At 42.1% G+C, this 23,402-nt stretch overlaps 1 protein-coding gene across 1 annotated transcript in view; it reads left to right on the forward strand.

Moving 5' to 3' along the window:
- Window positions 1-12,818, forward strand: part of CHST9 (carbohydrate sulfotransferase 9) — a 73,183-nt gene extending 60,365 nt beyond the window's left edge. The window contains exons 2-3 of the mRNA XM_056853994.1: window positions 7,264-7,301; window positions 11,656-12,818. Coding sequence (XP_056709972.1) covers window positions 7,264-7,301; window positions 11,656-12,759 — 1,142 coding nt within the window. The 3' untranslated portion in view covers window positions 12,760-12,818. The remainder of the gene's footprint in view (window positions 1-7,263; window positions 7,302-11,655) is intronic.
- The last annotated feature ends 10,584 nt before the right edge of the window (window positions 12,819-23,402 follow it).

The following is a 23,402-nucleotide window of genomic DNA, read 5'->3' on the forward strand; positions in this document are numbered from 1 at the left end:
TGTAGGGGTTTATGAATGTTATATTGTGGTATTTTTGTATATTATGCATATTTAATAAAACAAAATTGTTTTAAAATATATAAAACAGTTACAACATAGTCCTAAATACTTTCTGAGGAGGTCAGTGTTTTGGAGCTAGAAAATCCAATTTCCAAACACACAGTAGTTCAGAGCAGAGCGAGGTCTTCCACGTAAGTCACACTGAAGCAGCTCTGGGTCATTGATCCAGTTGGAGGATTGCCTGTCATCAGCTACAAAATGGCTGTTTGTGTACTTCTTTAAATCAAATTTGCTGTTTCTCCTGGGAATGGAGAGAAAGGTTTAGCAATACCTTCTCGGCTGCATAACTTGCCTGTTCAAGGAGACACCTTGTAAAATGCCTGCAAGTCGCAGCCGACCTATGGCAACCCAGCAGGGTTTTCAAGGCAAGAGACGTTCAAGGGTGGTTTGCCATTGCCTTCCTCTGCATAGCGACCCTGGTATTCCTTGGTGGTCTCCCATCCAAGTACTAACCAGGGCCAACCCTGCTTAGCTTCTGAGATCTGGCAAGATCAGGCTAGCCTGGGCCATCTAGGTCAAGGTCCTTTCCTTATACAATCAAGTTATTCCTTTCAGAAGTGGGAGAGAGGTTAAAGGGTTGGGGTAGTTTATTTAAGCTATTCCAGGAGACTGGTACAACCTGCATTTCAGTCACTTTGTTATCTTCTGCCTTAAAAATCATAATAACGCATATAGAAACCTTGGACTTTTAGGACTGGGGCCACTGTGCATATACAGCTCTTCGCTATATGGTCTGCTTAGTTTATTTCAGGAAAGGCAACCAAACTGCACACGCCATGCTGCTCTTATGGGTGGGGAGCCTTTGACATGTGAACATCAAGGTAAAAGGGACCAGGTTCAGGATGTTGGAATACCGTGGGGAGGGGGAATGTGAAATGTCAAAAGTCTTGAGTAGAATGTTCCTCATGTTGTTCATGTTGTCCTTAAATTTATATCTGCCAGCTTTTTTATCAGCCCTCCCTCAAAGGCGGATAATAGAAGAACTGTCCAAATAGAAGTATTCATAGCCTATTATAAAATTAAAGGTATTAATTACAAAACTATGTGGATGGTGTTTGCTCAGGAAGCAAAGGAAGCTGCCAAAGTATTAGATTTGCAGTATAAAGGCCAACATCTGTAAATCAGGTGTTTGTTTATTTTAAAATAAGAGGGCAAATTGATTTGTCTCCGTGTAGAGAAAAGCTGCAGTTTGGTAAACGGGAAGGTAAACCTTCAACCTTCTGTGTTTGAAGAAGAACAAAAGTGAGCGCATTTGTCAATGCCTTTAAACATGCCAGTTTGATAGTTTGCCTCATGAGGCTCCACAGCAATCCCTCCAGCCACTCAGACTGTGACACTGACAAGCTGTAAAGGGACTGGAGTGCCATCCACATATCCTTGCCCAGAAGTCTGTGATTGATAGAGTTGGACTGAAATTCCCACAAACGATGTCAAAACCCTTTCCATGAAGGAGGTAATGTAGTGCACTGGAAATCCCTGTGCTACCTTGATCTCCAGTTTATTATGCACTGTTTATAAGTGTATAAATAGTAAACAATAAAAAAAATTGATTTGTCCAAAACTTTCTTGTATTGAGTGCCTCTGCTTGCATCCCTTTATCATTAAAGTACACACTTTCCACATCTGTCTCAAACCCACTTTTTCTGCCTGAACCTGGTTTAATAAATGCCCCTAATCATGGTTGAATGTTTCTTTTATAGACTCTTCTTGTCACGCCGCCTATGCGCCCCTGCTGCCACCGGGGTCTCTGCCTTGGAGGAGGGTTGGGCTGGAGGAGCCTCCTCAGCCTCAGACCAGTCCGAGGGAGAGTCAGAGCTTTCCCCTCCCTCGGATGCAGCCAGGTTGTCGAGAGGTCAGCTCTCGGCCTCTCCAGCCTGTTGCTGCTTCCTCCCTGGCCGTGGCTCCTCTCTGGCCTTATAACCCCTCCAGGCCAGAGAGGCCCCGCCCTCTCCCTGCCCCTGTCCCACCCCCGGAAGCCCATAAAAGGCCTGGCGGGCGTGTTCTTCCGTGGAACACGTTGCCGCCGGCCTGCAGGCTCTTCTCCGCCCCTGCTCTCCCAAAGCTCAGCTGTTGAGCAGGGTGGGGTTCTTCGGCGCTAGTCATTCTAGCCGCGTCTGAAGCCGGGGCTCGTCGTCCAGCTCCGGCACCGCTCGGCAGGCTTGTGCTCTCTCTTCCTCGTTGGGAGCCTGGAGGGAGAGAAGGAGATGCTGCGGCCACGTCTTGCCTGCCCGGGAGGGGCTGGTGTCTCCGTGGCCCTTTCCTGCCTCTCCCGCAGTGAGTATTGTCGTTGCGGGGAGGCCTGATGGGGGGGGGACAAGTCCCGGGCGGCTGTCAGAGGGGCCCGTCCCGGGACACTTCTACATATGAAATTAGGAATTGTGTTCTAAAGCTGCGGTTCTGTGCAAGCTCGTGCATGTACAAGCACCCTGGTAGTAGTTAAACTATGAGTACCCAGCTTGCTAGGGGTAAAGGGAAGATGACTGGGGAAGGCACTGGCAAACCACCCCGCAAACAAAGTCTGCCTAGAAAACGTCGGGATGTGACGTCACCTCATGGGTCAGGAATGACCCGGTGCTTGCACAGGGGACCTTTACCTTTACCTTAGTAGTTAAACACCCAGTTTCTAGGATTGCTGTCCTAGGGCTGCATCCACTTATGGCTGGATATTGCAAAATTGTTGTGCTAGAGCAGTGGTTCTCAACCTTTTAACGACCATGGCCCCCTTCCAATCTTGTTTTCTTCCTGTGGCCCCCCTGACCTACGGGTAGAAAGATAGCTATTTAAATGTTTTGTTTGTAAATAGCCAAGGTACAAAAAAGCATAAACAGTCACACAAAATGCACACATGCAGTTCTTATTGGGAAACTGAAATTTACAAAAAAAATACCCCACAAAAAGGGAATACAACATGCTGAGAAACAACTATGTTCACATACAAGGGAGAACAAAGCCTCTACCACTGTTGCACAAGATTACAGCGATACAAAAATCCACAGTTGAAAACGATGCACAGAAGTGCAATGAAGAAAGTCGTGTTAGGTTTTCAGCCCACTGAAGGTACAAATTGTACTTCTTTTCTGTTTTCTTTTCTCGGTCACTTCTCTGTTTTCTTCACTTCTCACTTCCCTCTGTGGCCCCCTAGTCTCGCGCTGTGGCCCCCTTGGAATATCCTGGCACCCCCTGGGGGGCATATGGCCCCAGGTTGAGAACCACTGTGCTAGAGCAATCACTCACAACTGGATTGGTTTGTCCACTCAGGAAAATCCTGGTGCAAATTATTGTGATAAAGCAACGATAGTGACCTATTCAGTGTGTGGATGCAGCCCAGGGTTACTGTTGCAGAGATGTGGATGTATTGTAAAATATGCCTTTAAACCTCTTTTCTACCAAGTACAGCAGACCATCAGTATCATGGGATAGGAAATATTTCAGGAATCCATTCTGGAACACGTGTGGCTGGAAGTAACTAGCCAGAAACTCTCCGTTTCAGCCCTTCTGAATCTGATTGCAGGAGACAGAAGCAAAGTCAGATGGTTCTTCGGGTTTGGATGCCGTGGTTATGATGTAACTGTATATGGCATGCTGTGAGACCAGTGCATAAAAAACCCTTGTAACAAAATTACCATTACCAGTACACAACTCGTTCTCCTTCATATTTAATAAAGAAATATAATTTAATTCCCCCGGTGAAGAGCTGTGAAAGGTGTCTATACAGGACAAGAATCGAGAGACTGAGGAAAAAACAGATTGAGAAATATTCACCCATGAAGTATAAATCACTCTTCTTCTGTTTCTCTAACAGTAGCCCTGTCGGTAGTCTAAAGTTTATTTGGCTTGACTCGCAATCTCCTGGGCCATTATTTTAATACACTACAGTGCAACATGTGTGGAAATTCCTCAGTCTCAAATACGCCATGTCATTGGCTTGGATCCTATGAACCAGACACTCAAGGGTACTCACAGAAATGGACATCTTCTGCTTCTCTTCCCCCAGCAGCCCTCTGTGATGTCCAGAAAGCTTGTTGCTGGGGCTGGGAGATTCTTGTGGACAAATCCAGTGGGGCCATGGGTAGGTGGGCAGCTGCTGTGAGGAAAGGGGATTGAGCACAACCTTCTCCATCTCCTACCCGTGGAACTGGCCATGAGTGTTCCCCAGCCCACAGCATCAGCTTTGGTCCAACCACAGGGGGCTGCTGGAGAAAAGGGAAGATGGGAAAGATCTGCAGGTGCTTTTCACTCGTGCTTCATTGTGGCTTGGTTGATCCTGCCTACTCATTAGTGGTGAGCATTTGTCTTAGAAAGAATCATGCTCTGAAACAATCATCCTGCATCAGAAGGATCCCCAAAGGAAGTGAGGTCCCTAGTAACCACCCCACTTCCAACCAAAGGAATGCCATCAAAAGCAGCTTGGGAGGCATAGCTGCTTCATTTAGCTCTCAGCTCCTTTTTTCCCCTCCTCGTTTTTTAGCCTTCCTCTTTAACTGCCCGGAGCCTATTTCTACATAAGGAAGGTGGATTCCAAGCAGTAAGGGGGAGGTCAGGCAAGGGGCAATATGATTGACAGCCCTGAGCTGTCAATGAGGCACACTGCAGCTGAATGAAGGCTGCTAATTGTACTCCTTTGTTTCCCCTCCTAATCTCTCTGATTCTTGGAGGGGAAAACTATGAAAATGTGAAAACATACAGGTTTGGTAATGGATTTTGTGCCTGAAGTGAGGTCTTTCTTGGAGTGAATGCGTGTTGGAGCTTTTGCGTTGTGGTGAAATCAGTAAACTCTTCCCTATTGCATTGCTCCAGGTCCTTGGAGAAACATATATAAATTCTCTAAAGAAATAATAAATAATATTTCCCTGCCTCAGTTAGTTTCATTTTGACTCAGCGTTTAAACACCAGTGCACAGCAGTATTACACATTTACATTCAGTAGCGATTTACTTGCTACTGCACCTATCTTTTTGAAAATTCTCCATCAACTTTTCCGAGTATCAAATTTGTGTTTCCTGGGACTTTGGTGCTAATTGAGTGGGAAGCAAAGTAATTATAAAAGCAAACCTCTAGTGCCATTTTTATAGATAACTCATGAATCCCCATACCCGTCTTTCTGAAATGTTTTGGGAATATTACCAAGAAGGACCTCTACAACCCCTGTGGCACAAAAACACCTGACAGGACCAGCAGAAGTCTTCTTACATTTTTAATTTTATATCTGTTTGCATGAAATTTAGCAGGCATTGTTTCCTCATGTTGGTCTTCCATCACCGTCTGATTCTGAAATGAAATTAAACAGTTGCAATGAATTGAAGCGTGCCCTTCAAAATAAATGGGAAGCTATTTAAAAACACAGTAAAATAGATTCTCGTAGGTTATATGGGCTGTGTAATCGTGGTCTTGGTAAAGAAAATACCAAGACCACGGTTACACAGCCCGGATAACCTACTAGAACCAATGAACTCTGACCGTGAAAGCCTTCGACAATATTTTACAGTAAAATTGAAATCAACTGCTTTAATCAGATATGAAGCAAAGCAATTGTCAAAACAAGAAAACGGAAGAAGTCAGGCCACCAAATAAAGCAACCAAAAAAATGAAATGAATATATAGTTATTTATTACTTTATAGGTGGGCGGGAGGGAGGCAGATGGGAGGAGCAGAAGTTTCAGCTCTTCCCCACAATGCTGCAGGTGGGCGAGGGGAGAAAACAAGGTGGGTACCCAGTGCTGCCAAGGAGCCCCATGGCGCAGAGTGGTAAATTGCAGTACTGCAATCCAAGCTCTGCTCATGACCTGAGTTCGATCCCAACGGAACTTGGCTTCAGGTAGCCGGCTCAAGGTTGCCTCAGCCTTCCATCCTTCCGAGGTCGGTAAAATGAGGACCCAGCTTGCTGGGGGTAAAGGGAAGGCACTGGCAAACCACCCCGTAAACATAGTCTGCCTAGGAAACGTCGGGATGTGACGTCACCCCATGGGTCAGGAATGACCTGGTGCTTGCACAGGGAACCTTTACCTTTTTACCCAGTGCTGCCACCACCCCACCAGGTTGAAGCTGCAGGCAGCAAGGGAGAAGGAGGGCTGGGAACCGCCGCTGCTTCCTCTCCACTGCCAAACTGCAACACTGGAGGCAGGTGGGCTAGGGAGGAGAAGAGAAGGGGAGGCAGTCTGAGCAGCAGTGGGAAGATGAGGGCCAGGCGAATCGGCCAGTAGTGGGAAGCCCCTACAATCAAGAACCCTTCTCCCCCTGCAAGTTTCTTGCAGGTCCATACTTGTATATATGTCAGGATTCCCCAGCGTTGCACCTATAGGCAACATGGTACCCACAGACACTTCTCCAGGCATCTGCCATGCCCTTCAGGAAAGTAGACAGGGCCACTGTGAAGGCAAAATAATATTGTGTGTTCAATCCTCCCTCCCCCCCCATTCTTTGTGTGTGTGTTTTACCCCCCCCCCTTTGTAATCTTCTATGTATTTGCGTTATCCCTCTACATGTGTGTTACCTTCCTCCCTTCTCCCACCTTGGCAGTCTTCTGTGAGCGTTTTCGCCCTCCTTGGCTGCCTCCTCAGAGTGTTTTATCTCTCACCCACCCCTAGGTTTGCCAACTTCCAGGTACTAGCTGGAGATCTCCTGCTATTACAACTGATCTCCAGCCAATAAAGAAAATGGCTGCTTTGGCAATTGGACTCTATGGCAATTGGACTCTGAGTCCCTCTCCTCACTAAACCCTGTCCTCCTCAGGCTCCACCAAAACCTCCTGCCAGTGGCAAAAAGGGAACTGACAACCCCCTTGGTAGTCGTGTGTGTGTGTGTGTATTTATCCTCCCTTGGTCATCTTGTGCATTTGTGGGAGTGTATTATCCCAGTTTGGTCTTCTCGTTGTGTGTGTTACCTCTCCTTGGTCATCATCTCTCTGTGAGTTTTATTCTTCTTTCATAGGTTGTCTTCTTCTATGTGTGCGTTATCCCCCCTTGGGCTTCTTCTCTTTGTGTGTGTTTATATTCTCCGTCATGCTTCCTCTTATGTACATATGGTACGTGTGCTTGGCTGTACCTCCTGTGGCATCCATTTTGTCCTCGGCTCCACTTCCTTAGGCAGCTATTTGGTAGTGGTGCCCGCCACTCTGCCTCATTTGATTTATCAACTGTGTTTGTGATGTGCGTGGTCATGTTATTCAAACACTATAATGCTGATTATTTTCAATTTTCTCTTTCAGAGTCTGAAGAAAATTTAAAACAGCAGATAATTAACCAGGTATTTCAACCATTTTTACATATCTTTAAATTGTGTATCCCAAATTATGTATAACACCTGTAGAAAGAAAACAAAATGCGGGTACCACAAAACTTCCTCTGTGAACCTGAATACAAGTTGGATTATTAAAAAAAAAATTCTCTTGATTTGGTCACTTTTATTAAACCACTTAATAAAAGCAATAAAAAACCCTAGAAATTGCAAATAATAAAAAGCCCACTTGATATTCTAAATTAAATGGAATATGTCGTATTTTTATTTCAAAGTCGAAACTAGTCTGTTATTGGATACTGGCTAAAAGAAAGCTGTATAACCCGTGATAAAGGAGAAGTGTTATTGAAGCCATAGGGTTGCGTTGGGATCTTATCTGTCTTCAGTCTAGACATTCTGCAGAGGAAGTTATCATGCTTAAGACCCATTGAAACCAATGGGATTTAAGTAAGATGCAACAAATATGTCCTATTGATTTCAATGGGATGGGATGTGGCTAACTTTGAATTGGGGCTAAGACCTTCATGCATAGCAATAATTATATTTTCCAGCCAATGAGATCAAAACAGATTTGGCTTACAGTTACAATTTCACTGTGGAACCAAGGCCTTATGTAGAAATGTTGCTAGGCTGGCAAAGGTTCACAGTTCCTCAAGCATTCATGATGTTCAGCTTGAGAAAAATACATAATATTTTGACTGTAGGAACAAAAACAATGAGGAATTTAATTTTCAGTTTTAATAGACATTGGCAGATGAAATTAGAGATTAATTCCCTTTATCCAAGTTACTGCCTACACAAATCAGCTTGCTGATCTGGTTCATACAAACAGGCTTATTTCATTATGCGTATGATTTTGTACGGTCTTGTGTTAATTAAGAAAAGGAAGCTGTTCTTTCTCAGCCCTCGCCAAGCCATTCTGTCCTGATGCTTTCTGTTGTTCTTCATAAATGAGCTTCATTTCTAGCTGTTCCAAGTTGATTTCCTTCAAGGTTGTTCTCTGGACTAGTCAACTTAATTATATCAACTTTTAAAACTTTTAGATGTTAATAATATTGCAGGTTTTTAAATAGAAGGGTGGAGAACATTGCTACAAACCGTGTGGCTTTCATAACCAAGTTCTTCAGTTTACTGTCCCATCTTTGTCTGCATTGACTGTATAATAAATATTTGGAGGGTATCACTTCAGGAATGTGATGCTCTGCTGTGCAAATAAGGCATTTGTGAGTATTCTTAGCTAAATATTCATTGTTACTCACATGTCACTGGTTTTTTATGGAGCAGCGTACTTTATCACATACAACTTTGTTTACGGTGGTTCATCAACAGGTATCCTTGCATGAGCAAAGCACACTTTTCATTTGTACAAGGAGAGAGGATCTGTGATTTCCATCTGCTTCCCACTTGAGTAATATTCCATGCTGTTCCAGAGTCCCCCAGCCCTCATGAGCAACTTTCCAGGTGTTGTGAAGGACTGCAGAAGGCAGGGAAATGGGAATGATCCATTCTGTGAGCAGAGTTCTGATTGTGGTTCTTTAAATCCAACCCACTGACGCTAAGAACTGGTCTAAAAAAGTTACAGGAAACAGTCTCTGAATTATGCCTTCTTAATGCAGGTGGCCAGAATATGTAGAATAGGTTATGCGACGATAAACCAGGATTATTGGAAATTGGCATCCATTGGCACTGTTTTCTCTCCCTCATACTAAACTGCCTCACAAAGTTGCTGTGACAATAAACTCACCTTTGCAGTAGTAGGAGATGAAAATGCAAGAGAAATGCACTTTGACCAAGGCAGCTACTTCCTAAAATGGCGCACTAAGACAAGGGTATGGACTCAGGCTCTTGGTTAGTACCTGATCAGCTAGTGAGTGAAGAGGTTCCAAGTAACTACTTTCTATGTTTATTAACTTACACAAAAGGTATAAAAACGTGATCCAAGACATCTTGCTCACATCACTGTTAGCCAGAGCCCAGCAGGTCTTTGTTCCTGCTCATAAACAGAGTAGATAAAACAAAGCGCTTACAGGGTTCATCTCCATACAAATAATCAACATCAGTTATCCAGTAATTGATAACTGAAGAAGTGAGCTGTGGCTCACAAAAGCTCATACCCTACCAGAAAATATTTTTGTTAGTCTTTAAGGTGCTACTGGACTCTTGCCCTTTTTGACTCCAGTAATTGAAGCACTCAGAACATTTTTACCCCTCATGCCATTTGACCCTGAAAGCTTGAGAGTATATGGTGATGTACTCTAATCCCCCCCCCACACACACACACACACTGCATCATGTATACTTCCTTGGTGTAAAGCTCTAGTGGGTTCATGGACCCATCACTATCATCTTTTGAGAGATCTGCTCCATTATTATCTGACAGCAACCTATCATTATTACGATTGTTTTCTGTAGTCTAATCCAATATGAAGGTTCAAGAAATATAGTTTTAAAATTGTATATTTTTTGTCCTTGCATTGTTGATTTCCTTTTGGCTCTGAGTCTTTCCCTTCTTCTGTGCATCCAGTCAGAACTGCCTTTTTCCTGACTGATTTTGTTCCTGAAGCTGCAAGGGGAGCAGTTTCAAGGGACTCCTGCTGTGTATGTGAGTTGAACCTGGGGAGAGCTACCTGAGGCACTTGTACAAAGCTCAGCTGATCCCATTCCAGCTAAAAAGTCACTCCTGTCATAGTGGCTCAGCATCTCTTCCTGCAAGTGCATACTGTCTTTCTCAGGTAGCTGCATAGAAGTCCTCTGGTCACTTTCTGTTACCTTTACACAGTATCCTTCAGGGTAATTCTAAACTTCAGTTAAGGGTCTGAGTGGGCCATTTGTTTTAATGCTCTCAGATGAGAACCTCGTCGATAAGAACCTGGATTCATATACCTTCCCTTTTCTTGAAATTTCTTCAGAAGTTTTTTCACTCACAGCCTGGTATACATAATTGCGAAACTAGAGGTTATTTCCAGAATTCATTATTCAAATATCATTGTTAATAAAATATCAGTATTCACAAATACCCCAATTTGATGTTTCTGTGTGTTGTTCAAGAATTTCAGACAATCTACATACACTTAGATAATAAAAGTACAGTTACAACCATAGAAGGTTTCCAGCCAATTCGATTAGTAGTTTATCCTGTCTTGATGTGTAGGTCAGTTCACAAAATTTAAAACAAATAGAACAATAAAATCCTCAGTAAAACAGAAGGCTGGATCCTAGAATGTGGACGATACCTACTGTTCAGGAAATAACATTGCAAGGTAGGCAGACGGCAAGGTAGGTAGATGGTCGTGGATCTTGCCTACATCCCCAGCTTTCTACCAGCAGTCCTTTCTGATCCCAGAAAGATTATTCATAGGGTCACAGGACCCATGCGGACTAGTAGCCATGTGGGCTAGAGAGCTGCAGTGGGGAAAGGGAAAAGACCCTTTCTGTCTCTTCCATCAGCACAGCTTCACTGATAGAAGAGAGGGAAGAAGATGATCTTGCTGGCTGGGTCTTCAATATTTAGTTATTCTTTTCATGTTTTTGTCAAACAATTGTCTCCTAAAGCAGCTCATATAAGACATGTGCATTTTCATCCAGCGTGCAACCTATAAAGACAAAGACACACAAGGGGATGGGAGTGGAGATCAGTTTGACAGAGTCAGAATGAAGTTAGAATGTATAGCCAATTTGGGCTGGGCTCATCCACCTTTGCAGTGGCCTGTACCCAACCTTCTCTGGACTATTTCGCAAAGCAAGATTTGTTTGCTTCCTGCTGTTGCTGCATCCTGTTGAGCCCCCTGAAAATATGTTGCTGAAGACCAGTTGCTGAGGATCACTGGATGCCTTAGGTTGCTTAGGGGGCAAAGTGGGGGACCACAGAGGGAGTGTGGAATCAGCCGAAATTGTAACCTGCTCTTCTGCATGCAGAAATGCCATTTTATCAGAGGAATGGTGTGGTTGAATTATACGTGCTCTTGCTTGGATGGACTGGGTACAAAGGACTTTGCTATAGTCCTTTGATCGGGGCAGATTTGGTGGGCAATTTCAATGTTTATGTGTTACATTTATCTCATGAATGGTTGGACTATCACATAGCTCCTGTGCCTGCAGCAGAGATGCAGATTTAATGGTTTTATCTTATATTATTCCTCTTGGTAAAGATATAGAGCTCCAATAGCAAAGTGGTTCTTATAGGTGTTGTAGTTACAATCACACTTGTTGTAGTAACTTTCTATGCCATTAGGAAGTACATTTGACTTTAGGAAATACAACACCAATTATTTTTAACCCTTTGATTCCTTTTTCCTGCCTGAGAAAGGAGAACTATGTATGTTTTACATAACCATAGTTTAAATGTTGTCTGTTTTTTTTACAGAACATCAAATTCTATTGTACAGAAGAACCTACAAGGGCACAAAAAAATTTGATCACTTCTCAGAAGCTTGACAGATCAAGTACGGTTCTGAGTGAGACTGTGTCTTCCCAGGCAGATGCTAACCCCTTTCTAGGGATGGCTGCCTCCCTGACTCTTGAATTATCCGAGGAGCAGCAAAAGATCAAATTGCTTCTTAAACAGTTCAAGCAAGTGAATTTATCTCCAGCAGTGCGCCCTCTGAACAAGAGTTTCATCAAAGATGACCGCTGGAAAGCCACAGATGAAGTTCAGGAGAAACGAAGAGCTTCCCTTTATAATTTCTGCAAAAAACACATTAAAGAAAGCAGACCTGTGATTCACCTTATGCGCATGGTATCCAGAATATATGTGGAAGATAAACACAAACTCTTGTATTGCGAAGTGCCTAAGGCAGGCTGTTCTAACTGGAAAAGGGTTTTGATAGTACTCAATGGTCTTGCCAAATCAACGTATAATATTACCCACAATGCTGTGCACTATGGAAAGCATTTGAAGAAACTAGACAGTTACGATTTAAAAGGGATACACATGCGTTTAAAGACATACACAAAAGTTATATTTGTACGGGATCCCATGGAAAGATTAGTGTCTGCATTTAGAGATAAGTTTGAACACCCAAACAGCTACTACCACCCTGTATTTGGGAAGTCAATTATTAAGAAATACAGACATAATGCAGATGGAGAAGCATTGACAACAGGCTCAGGAGTGCAGTTCAAAGAGTTTGTTCAGTATTTGTTAGATTCCCATCGTCCAATAGGGATGGACATACACTGGGAGCAGATCAGCAAATTGTGTCATCCTTGCATTATCAACTATGATTTCATCGGAAAATTTGAAACTTTGGAGGAAGACGCCAATTATTTTTTGAGACTAATAGGAGCTCCAGAAGACCTGACCTTTCCTAATTTCAAAGATCGACATTCCACTGATGAAAGAACAAATTCAGAAGTTGTGCAACAATACCTAGCTGAGGTTTCTGCCATAGAGAGACAGCTGATTTATGACTTTTATTCTCTGGATTATTTAATGTTTAACTATAGTGCACCATATGTAGAGCCCTGATTTGGTTTAGTTCAATGCTTAAGCAGTTTTACTTTGCAACTCTTGAGTGAAAGAAACATAGTTTTGATTGCTGAAGTTTTCATAAATCCCAATTGGCATAAATTATAGGAATAACACAAGAAAATAATTACAGTGAAATGTCTGGGAGGGAAAACATTTCTATATTGAACAATGTGAAAGGGTTAAATGTTAGGGACCTGACCTTTATGACATTATCAGTGCAATCCAAAGGAGAGTTACTCCAATCTAATATAGTAGATAATTCACAGTGGGTAGCCGTGTTAGTCTGTTTGTAGTAGTCAAAAAGGGCAAGAGTCCAGTAGCACCTTAAAGACTAACAAAAATATTTTCTGGTAGGGTATGAGCTTTCGTGAGCCACAGCTCACTTCTTCAGAACTGAAGTGAGCTGTGGCTCACGAACGCTCATACCCTACCAGAAAATATTTTTGTTAGTCTTTAAGGTGCTACTGGACTCTTGCCCTTTTTGACTACTAATATAGTAGAAAAGAGCAAGAGTCCAGTAGCACCTTAAAGACTAACAAAAGTATTTTCTGGTATGATCTTTCGTGAGCCACAGCTCACTTCTTCAGATAACTGAAGAAGAGTATGAGCTTTTGTGAGCCACAGCTCACTTCTTCAGATATCTGAAGAAGTGAGCTGTGGCTCACGAAAACTCATACCCTGCCAGAAAATATTTTTGTTAGTCTTTAAGGTGCTACTGGACTCTTGCTCTTTTCTACTACTGCTGACAGACTAACACGGCTACCCACTGTGAATTAACTCCAATCTAATGTTAGCCAAAATACTTGGTTATTAATATTTCTTTGGGGAATTAGCAAATCAATAACAGGCAATGGGCATAACCTCAGGATCTAACCTGTGTCTACGGGAGCCTGTTCCAAGGTTCAAACAAGAGGCGGAAGCAATGGTTTCTTTTAAGAAGTTTACTTTTAAAAAAATGTGCACAAACAATCCAATAACACATACACAACAACACAGAGAGAGCCTAGGAATTAAAGAGAGTAGTATAGAGACGTTTTCCAATGTGGCATGCCCTCTGAAGACGGGAAATACTGCACCTGTTCCAGAAGCAGAGATGTCCGGGGTTCAGTGGGCTAAAATACTGGGAAAGTGGGGAGAGGAAGAAGGGTTCCCAGGACTCGACCAGCGAGGCGGGAGGGAAGCGTGGTCAGGCTGCGCAAAACCCAAACCAACAGAGTGACAGCAGGTATACCGGGGGAAGACCTAAGGTAAGGTATGGACTAAGGAGACCCCAATTATACCTTTTTCCTGGGGGCAGGGTGATTGGATTACTCCTTTGTGGTCCCCGTTATAAGACAAAAGGTGACAATAACGCTAATGGTCGGCTGCCAGGGTGGGGTGATGGGCGATTTAGACAGGCTAACTAGAACCTATGGGGACCCAGGAGACAGTCGTTGATGGGTTCATTGAGTTTGATACAAAGGCGTTAACAGCTGCGTCAGGGGTGAATCATTTCCTGGTGGCCCGAGGGGCGATCTCTGGCCGCTGCTATTTTGGAGACCTCCGATGGATCGTTAATCATGTAGATGAAGGGGGGGCTGGCTACGTGTCTAGTTGTTCCTTGCAAGATGGCATCTGCTGGATACTGGAACGGGATTGCAGGAGAATGGATTCCCTCTGGTTCACTCGGTGGGGTCATCCTGCCCGTGGATCCTTGGTGCCTTCTCATGGGGTGATGCATGAGTCTTTCCCTTTGCGTCGGGGGCTTGCTACATGTCTGGAACGGTGGTGACACGTGTTGCTGTGGTGGCCAGGTAACATAGTTCGTGAAAGGGCCACTGCCAGGCTTCACTAAGCCCATTCCTTTCAAGTGGTTTAGACTGGAGTAACTGCATAGGATTGCAACGTAAATCCAGCATTCTTCTAAAATAAGTTGGTTTTATTGTATCTCTTCAGAAATAACCTATCACGTGTCACAAATGTATTTTGTACTTTCTGGGAATACCAATTAAAAGCCAGCTTTCCAAACAGTTCTATGTACTTTGTATTAATGATTCCCATTACATCAAAATGGGTTGGTTGGTTCTACATAGAAGAATGCAAAGATAAAGGAATGATGATCCCACCAATCCCACTGCATGTGTGAACTGCAATATGGCTGCACAGACCAAAATTTGCTGTGCTAGGGAGGGCAGGGTACAAATCTAATAAATCTAATAAATAAAATTACAAAAGCAGCACACCAGGCAGCTGTTTAAGTAGAAGGGACCCAGAGTTACTAAATCTAGCCCTCCTATCCTGCTCCTAATACCTGACAGATGCTACTGCCAGCTTTCTAACAAAATGTGCAAACTATTTGGTGTGTGTGGACAACACGTGCAGCATATTGAGAGCCAGCGTGGTGTAGTGGTTAAGAGTGGTGCACTCTAATCTGGAGAACCGGATTTGATTCCCCACTACTGCACATGAGCAGCGGACTCTATAATCTGGTGAACAGGGTTGGTTTCTCCACTCCTCCACATGAAGCCAGCTGGGTGACCGTGGGCTAGTCACAGAACTCTCTCAGCCCCACCTACCTCACAAGGTGTCTGTTGTGGGGAGAGAAAAGGAAGGAGATGGTAAGCCGGTTTGATTCTCCTTAAAAGGTTGAGAAACTCAGCATATAAAAACCAACCCTTCTTCTATAGATGCCCCCAAGACCCTGTTTGTTTAAAAATCTTATTCCCCTTGTTTATTTTGAGTGCGGATCTGAATCTGGACTTTGGTGTACACAGGCTAATGATCCCAAGTATTGAAGTAGCCAAAATACATGTGTTTGTTTCATGCTATCAAGGGGATGCCTTTGCACATTATGACCCTGACACATGTGTACTGATTTGTGTAATGATATGCTTACTTGTCCAGCTAAGAATACTCATCCAAAAGCCTGCTTCCACGTGTATGTTGCTCCTAGCTGAATGTTATTTACTAATACCAACTTCTGAGCAAAAACAGGTGCTGAAGTAAGAAAAAAATGCCTTCTCCCTTCTTTGGATATCCCACCAACATTCTACATGAGACAGCTGATCTGGATTGATTCCTGCTTCCCCTTCAAATAATGCGGTGCCCACATCATTTGAAGCTGTACCCAGATCTTTTGTGGGCAGACTAAACATTCAAGCTGCTGAACCATACCTGATTGTTAATAATAATGGGGGGGGGGGGGAAGGTTGTAGGGCATCTGTGATTGCTGAAACTTTCTCTCTAGTATCATCTCAAAACTGTCTGTAGATTATTTGTTTCTTTTATTGTAAGATGCCTTGGGTGCATTTGTAGAAAGGTGGTATAGACTATTTTCAATACCTAAGTAAAAAAAAAATTCAATACCTAAGTAAACAAATGTCTGCTCTAATCCACAGGAGAGGTTCAGCAATGGAAAAAGCTGACTTGGTAGGCTGCAGAATCTACTTTCTGAAGATTTTCAAAACAAGGGCAGAAAAACAGGGACCAGGGATGCTTAGGTATAGGTGTGGAAAAGAGAACTGGACTAGAAATAAGGCTGTTTCATACTAAGTCAGACAGCTATCTTGTCCAGTATTTCCTCCAACTGCCAATAGCTCTGTTACAATCTCAGCCAAAGATTTTCTACAACTGAGGTATGGCCCTTCCCCCAGATTATCTTTTTGATATCTTTCAATATGGATTTCTATTATTACTATCATTTGCAATGCATTCTGACAATTATGGTCTAAATATAACTTGAGGGTTGCTTGTGCAAATGAAGAACTTAGCATAAATAGCATTAACTTTTTTATCTGACTTTGTCAACAAAATGGTATGACCTCTCACAAACTTTACATTTAGACAAATGCGGGTCCATCTTGTCCAGAGGCAGTCCTTGGTCCCAGTCCTAAACATTACTGCATGAAGGCACAATCTTGAGCCCAGAGTAACAGCTTGCCCTCCAAGCAGTAGATCACAATAGCTTATGCCGCAGTTGCTCATTTCCCCTTGTCCATGTTGGTAAGGGAGCCTACAATGATGAGAGACAATCTTCTTAGAGAAGAAAGGGAAGGTGGGAGGTTGTTGTGCTAGTCTTGAGCTGAAGTCTTCGTCCCTCCTCCTTTGACCAAGCCCAGGATGGCTGCAGTTTCTTAGCCTACCTCTGAAAGGGCTTTAAAGAAGAAAGAAGTTGAGAATGTGACAGCAGCAGCAAAACTGGAAACTGTAGTGTGTTACAGAGATATTTTGTCTGAAATAGATAGGTAGCACAAAAGCTGTGTGTATACCCTCAGATAATCTTCCTAATTTGTGAAACTCTTATTAAGAATCCGTATATTTTTCATGTCTTTCCCATAATTTTTTTAAAAGTAAGCTGAATTCTTGCTTGATTTATCCTGACTTCAGTGCTGTAGGTTTAGCCCTTAGGAGTGTCCTGAATGCCTAATTTTCTCATCTTGGCCATGATGGAAATAAATACATTTTTGCCGTGCAGCAAGAAAGTGCAGATACCGTGTTCTTGAAAAGTATCCATAGTGCTAGTGTTCAGTTGTGTGGTATTTCTATTATTCTCATTGTATCTGTGCGTGTTGGGATGCATATGGATAAGACACTTGAAACAATCGACTTTGGTATTGTAGGAGGACATGAAAGTTCGCTGTGTAGTCTTAGATGTTTATAGTAGGAAGTGAGTATTTTCAGGATAACGCAATTCGACACTATGGAGTCTTGTTGATTCTTCTGAATATGCACAGTTTCTCGATGAACAACAAATAATAATTCAGTATGGTAGTATGTGGGCCCTACAACTTATCAAAACCCTCCTAAAACCCACAAATGTAAAGAATGCTCTGAGGGCCAAAATACAAAATGAAATTCATGAAGTGGTTTCAGGCCATCAGTAATACTGTTGCCATCATCATTTCCACTGAGTCAAAAGACAACATCAAACATTCACAAAATCATTTTAAACAGCTTCTTGAAGTCAATCTGAACAGTTGACCATCTAGAACAGCAATAACAAGCGTGCCTCGATATAGATGTATCCCTGCAAATACGAGACAAAAACTTAATCACAGAGACCTGATAGTTATGATCATTTGTGTTATGAGATCATAAGCTTGTTAGGGATTGTCTCTTCTCTGTACTATTACACAGCCCATTCGTAAAACCACAAAACAGCACCAAAGATTGATTTGATGTTTGTATTTTGCTCTTTTTCTTCACTCCCACACCAACTGCGGATAGTGTTCAGACCTAAGTTATATTTCGGGCAATTCAGGAGAATAAATTTTGGTACTGACTTCAGGCAGTACACCGTACATCCTGTTCTTTTTTTTTAAAAAAAATTCCTCTTCTTTTCTCTTTGATAATTTCTTCTACTTCCAGCTTTGCTTCTTTGTTCCCACATAGTTGCCAGCACATTCAGTCAGCTTGCACATTTCCAATTTAACTGGATGCCAAGCTATTAAGCAATGTTTTGCAGTGGATACTGAGAACATACTGTGTTCAACACTTTGAAAACTGTCTTAAAGCTAAAAATGGTAGCCTACTCAATGCAATACTGTACAAGCTTGTCATTAAAACATTTGAGCTGAAAGCAATAGCCAACATCATTCAATTATTATGATAATAATCAATATCAAACAAAAATATCACAAAACTCTAGAACGAAATAATATATACCTTTGTTAAAGTATATATCTAGATTAAATATATTTCATATAGCATATAAATATCCCAAGAGTAAAAAACAACTTGAACATCAAAACGTTTCATGCAGAATTGGTGTCAAAGATTTGGGATGGGAGGACAAAAGTCAGGTCAAATATGATTATCACATCGGAATCCTAATTATTAAAAATTAACGATTGAAGGGGTGGGAGTGAACATGCCAAAATCTATCACGTTTTCAATTAATGTACTTATGAATCACATTTAGAGCTGCATAGGAAATGATAAAAGATTCTTCCTATACATAAATACAGATAGGACTGCCTATCTGGACTGGGATTGGGAAGCACCATTCTGCATTGGTTCTAGTCCTACCTGGGGGGGGGGGTAGGTGTCAGAAGGTGGTACTGGGGAACTACTGTTCAGCCCATTGACCTTTGGCCTGTGGGGTCCCATAAGGTTCCATCTTGTCCTCTATGCTCTTTAACATCTACATGAAACTGCTGGGTGAGGTCATTCAGAGATTCGGGCTACATTGTTACCAAAATGCAGATGACATTCAGCTCTATCTCGCACTTCCAACTGAGCCCAGGCAGGCTAAGAAACCCTGAACCAGTGCCTGGGGGCAGTTTTGGAGTGGATGCAGGCTAATAAACTGAACTTTAATCCTGACCAGACGGAAGTCATAAAACTTAATCCTGATGACAGAAGTGGTGGATGGAAGGTCTGACCCAAACTTTAAGGTGTCAGATTCATTTTTATATTTGTGTCATAAGACCTGGATGGTCCATGCTAGCCTAATTTAATCAGATCTCGGAAGCTAGGTAGGGTTGGCCCTGGTTAATAATTGGATAGGAGACTACTTCCGGTGCTGAGCTGGGCTGAGTGCTACGTCTTCCCAGGAGCTCCTGGGAGAGAATCCAAGTTTGCATGTAATTTGGGGTGTTTTACCGCACCCCAACCCAGCCCTTGCAAGTGGGCTGAGAGGCAGGAATTCCCTGCAGCCATATATGCGGTCTGACCTCCTGAATACTCCGAGGGAGCTTACTAAGTCCCCCGGAGTTTCAGACGTTTGGTCCCGTGGGCACGAAGGGATTGAAATCGCCAGCGCGCAACTTCGGCTTTAGACTCTACCCTCCAGCACCCTATAAACATCATAAGGACTATATCAAGATTAAAGCCTCACCTCCGGGCGCCCAAGTGAGTAGATAAGAACCCTTCGTCTTTCACTGGCGTTATCAAATAACAGGGGGTTGAAGAAAACATTCCTGGTAACCGCTTTTCTCCCTTAATTGAACTGGATGATTTTGCTGTATGAGATCCATCAGACAAAGCAGCAAGAGCCTTATCAAATTGATCAACTCTAACTAAAACAACGAGCCTGAGTGATTGACGTAAGATCTGCCAATCCGACGCGCTCTTAAAGGAAGGGGAGGGAGAAATCTTTGAGAATTTGCATGGGGCCCTCCAGCCACGTCTACAACTAAGAGGATTCTTTGACCGGAAGACTCTGTGCTTTACCCAACACCCCTCTCCACTCCTCTACAAAATCAACAGGAAGAAGGTCGTAGGATTGGAAATTCGTCTTACTCATGTTACTTCAAAACCATTCCTGAAGGTAATAACCATAGAGAAGAGATGATAGAAGGTCCACGATGAGGCAATTCCTGAAATACTTCCTGGCTTAGCCGATCTAGAGCGTCTGGAAACTCGTTGGTATTTTCAATTTTAAAAAAGTTTTCTTTTTAAGTTTAAATACTTATTTTTTCAACTCGAAAAAGATATTAAGTTGGTCAATGAAGTATTCTCTATCAACTATATGTGATGGACTCCTGCTAGATGACCAGCAAATTTTTAATTAAGTTACATATTCTGGAACCTCCCCCTGATCTGGCTTAATACATAGCCCTGCTCCTATGAAATCAAAGGGAATTTTACAGAATTCAACCATGGAAAAAAAAGTACAGGACATGCTTGCTAAACATTCTGAGGCGACAATTAAACAATTAAAACAGATTTCAACACAGATGGCTCAACTGATTTCAATGATGACGACTCTTGACCAATCATCACAGGTATGCAATCAGAAGTTGGATCTGGTTATAGAAGACATAAAAGTCTTGAAAATTCAAACGATGACCACAAATACAGACATACAAGCAATGGAATCTTCTGCCCAAAAAGTCATGGAAGAATACAAGGATACAAAGAAGAAGACAGAAGTTCAAGAAAGCAACCAGCCGGCGATAAAGAGATCAGACATACAAGAAATGGACTTTTCATTTAAAAAAGTCATGGAACGACGTGTGGATATAAGGAAGAAGAGAGCAGGTCAAGGAATACAGATTGAAGCCACGATGGAGATGAAGCCCAGAAAGAGTTATTTTTGGATACGTACCCTGTCTGAGGAAATGAGAGAGAACAAAGAAATCCTGTTCCCATACCTGACTGGCCTATTTCAGTTACAGAAGGAAGTATTAGACCATGGTTAAAGGATTGATTTAAACATGATTGCTGGATCCAAAGGCTTTGATAGTGTGGACGGGTGGCATGGCTATTAATGATGTAGTGGAATTAAGATTAAGACATCATTTTGGGAATATAAAAATAAGTCCTCCTTATATAGATTATCAATTGATATAAAGGTATATTGGAATGGGTGGACTTTTGATATGGATTTGGGATATGATTTACACTGAAATAAGATTGATTAAACAGGAATCCCCAAAATACCGGAGAGAATGTTGTTTAGTATGATTAAATTTATGTTATAATGGCTGCAATTTGAGGTAGCCAAATAGAAAGGGACAAAGGTTTCAGAATAAAGGGATTAAATCATTTTACTGTTAGAACTGGTGGAGTTGGAGAAACTAGAGGGGAGAATTGAAGGAATCACTGTAACAATGTACAAGATCTGGGAATAATGGAAGGTTACTTTTTATTCTGATCCAAAATGTAAAATTATGTATAACATGAAACTTTAGAATGAAATTAATGCTAGGATCAGTATATGTTAACGAAGGATAATAACACTTTATTAAGAGGTAGATGGAGGTGATGGGGAAGTCGCTTTATTTTTCTTTATGTTTAATGGTAATTAAGACAACATTCAATATAATTGTGATTGTGATATTATTTTTACACTGTTGTCAAAATTATGGAGAATTTATAGTTTTAAAAAACCAATAAAATTTATTTAAAAAATAATAATAATTGGATAGGAGACCACCAAGGAAGTCCATGGCTCCTACACAAAGGCAGGCAGTTCAAACCATCTCTGTTCATCTCTTGCTTTAAAAACCCTAGGGGCTGCCCTTAAGTCATCTGCGACTTGATGGCCCTTTCCACCCATTTTACTGTATTGTATGTGTACTTTAATTTGTTTTTAATTGGGTTTTTTTTAAGATGGGTTTTTATTGTGTATGTTTGTAATGTGTTAGCCACCTTGGTGGCCCTGATGAGGACAGAAAGACAGGATTCAAATTTTATAAGTAAATAAATAAATCACAAAAACGTCTTAGCATACATGAGGGTTTTTTTCCCTTAGTCTCAAAAGCTTCTCTATGTTCTTTCCATGATAATGATTTCAGAGACGGGAGTAACATGCAGAAGCAATCCCATGACAAAAACATAATGTGAATCTCTCTTCACTTTCCGCCCGCCCCTTTTCTTCCTCAAGCGTTCCTTTCGCCAAAGGAAAAGTGTTCTCCAAGGGAATGCACGCTAGATGCACACTGCTTTCATTCTGCCATTTGTGAAGCTGTGGAGATGCTGAATAAGAAAAGCTAGGCATTTGTCGTGTAAGATCGGCACAGCTTGGCCTTTCTATTCTGTTCACATTTATTATGCCTGGACTAAGTATCTTGGCTGGCTGACAAAAGCGCTGGGATCAAACAATCGCAGGACTTTACAGAAAGTTCTTTTGCTCCTAGTGAAAATGCAGGATTTCTCAGCCCTCTGAAGTGGGTCAGGCATTTCAATACTCCCAACACACACACACACACACTCACACACACACACACACACACACAATGGGAACTGTCTTTTAACCGTAACAGTACCTTTTTCCCTCCAGTGTTTCAAAAGCCTCTGAAGTAAATTAAACTTCTGTGCTGAGGGGGGGAAATAAACCAACCTCTGGCTTTCTTAATTGTTGCTTCAATTTTTCATCTTCTTCTCAAATTGAATTTATTCAAAAGTCAAGTGTTCCCTTAGCTACCGTAGTTGGTCTATTGTGGGCTTCTAACTTGAATGATGTCTCAGATCTAACTTGAACAAATGAACGCATGAAGCTGCCTTTTACTGCATCAGACACTTGGTCCATCAAAGTCAGTACTGTCTACTAAGACTGGCAGCAGCTCTCCAGGGTCTCAGGTAGAGGTCTTTCACATTACCTACTTGCCTAGTCCTTTTAACTGAAGAAGCCGGGTATTGAATCTGGGACCTCCTGCATGCTAAGCAGATGCTCTATCACTGAGCCACAGCCCATCCTCCTTGTTAAAAGACTCTATGAGTGTTTCCTCACAGCTGAAATGAGACTTTTTGTTCTAAATCAAGTTTGCATCTAGTTCATTTTCAATACACCGGTCAAAAAAACATTTGAAGGAACACTGTTACCCATCCATTTGCGATCACTATGATTGTATGTGTTTGCCACAGGATTACTGAATCTGGCAAGCCAAAGAGTGCACCCCAGAAAAAAAATTCCAAAGGAAAAGGATAGAAGTTTGAGTATTTTATGAAGGTTATTTTGGGAGGTTCTGAGGGAGACACCATGGCTCAGTTACAAAGCACGTGTTTTGCATGCAAGAAGTCCCAGGTTCGATGCCTGGCCACTCCAACTAAAGAAAGGTGTTTGGAAAGACCTTTCTCAGCATCTGAGACTCTGGAGACCTGCAGAATAGACAATACTGGGCTTGATAGTTCAATGGCCAATGGCTTCATATAAGGCAGCTTCATGTGTTTATCTTTGGCTGATAGCGATTAGTGTTCAACTTTTCTTCCAGTAA

This window comes from Euleptes europaea, chromosome 8, assembly GCF_029931775.1.
Source record: "Euleptes europaea isolate rEulEur1 chromosome 8, rEulEur1.hap1, whole genome shotgun sequence".
NCBI classification, from domain to species: domain Eukaryota; kingdom Metazoa; phylum Chordata; class Lepidosauria; order Squamata; family Sphaerodactylidae; genus Euleptes; species Euleptes europaea.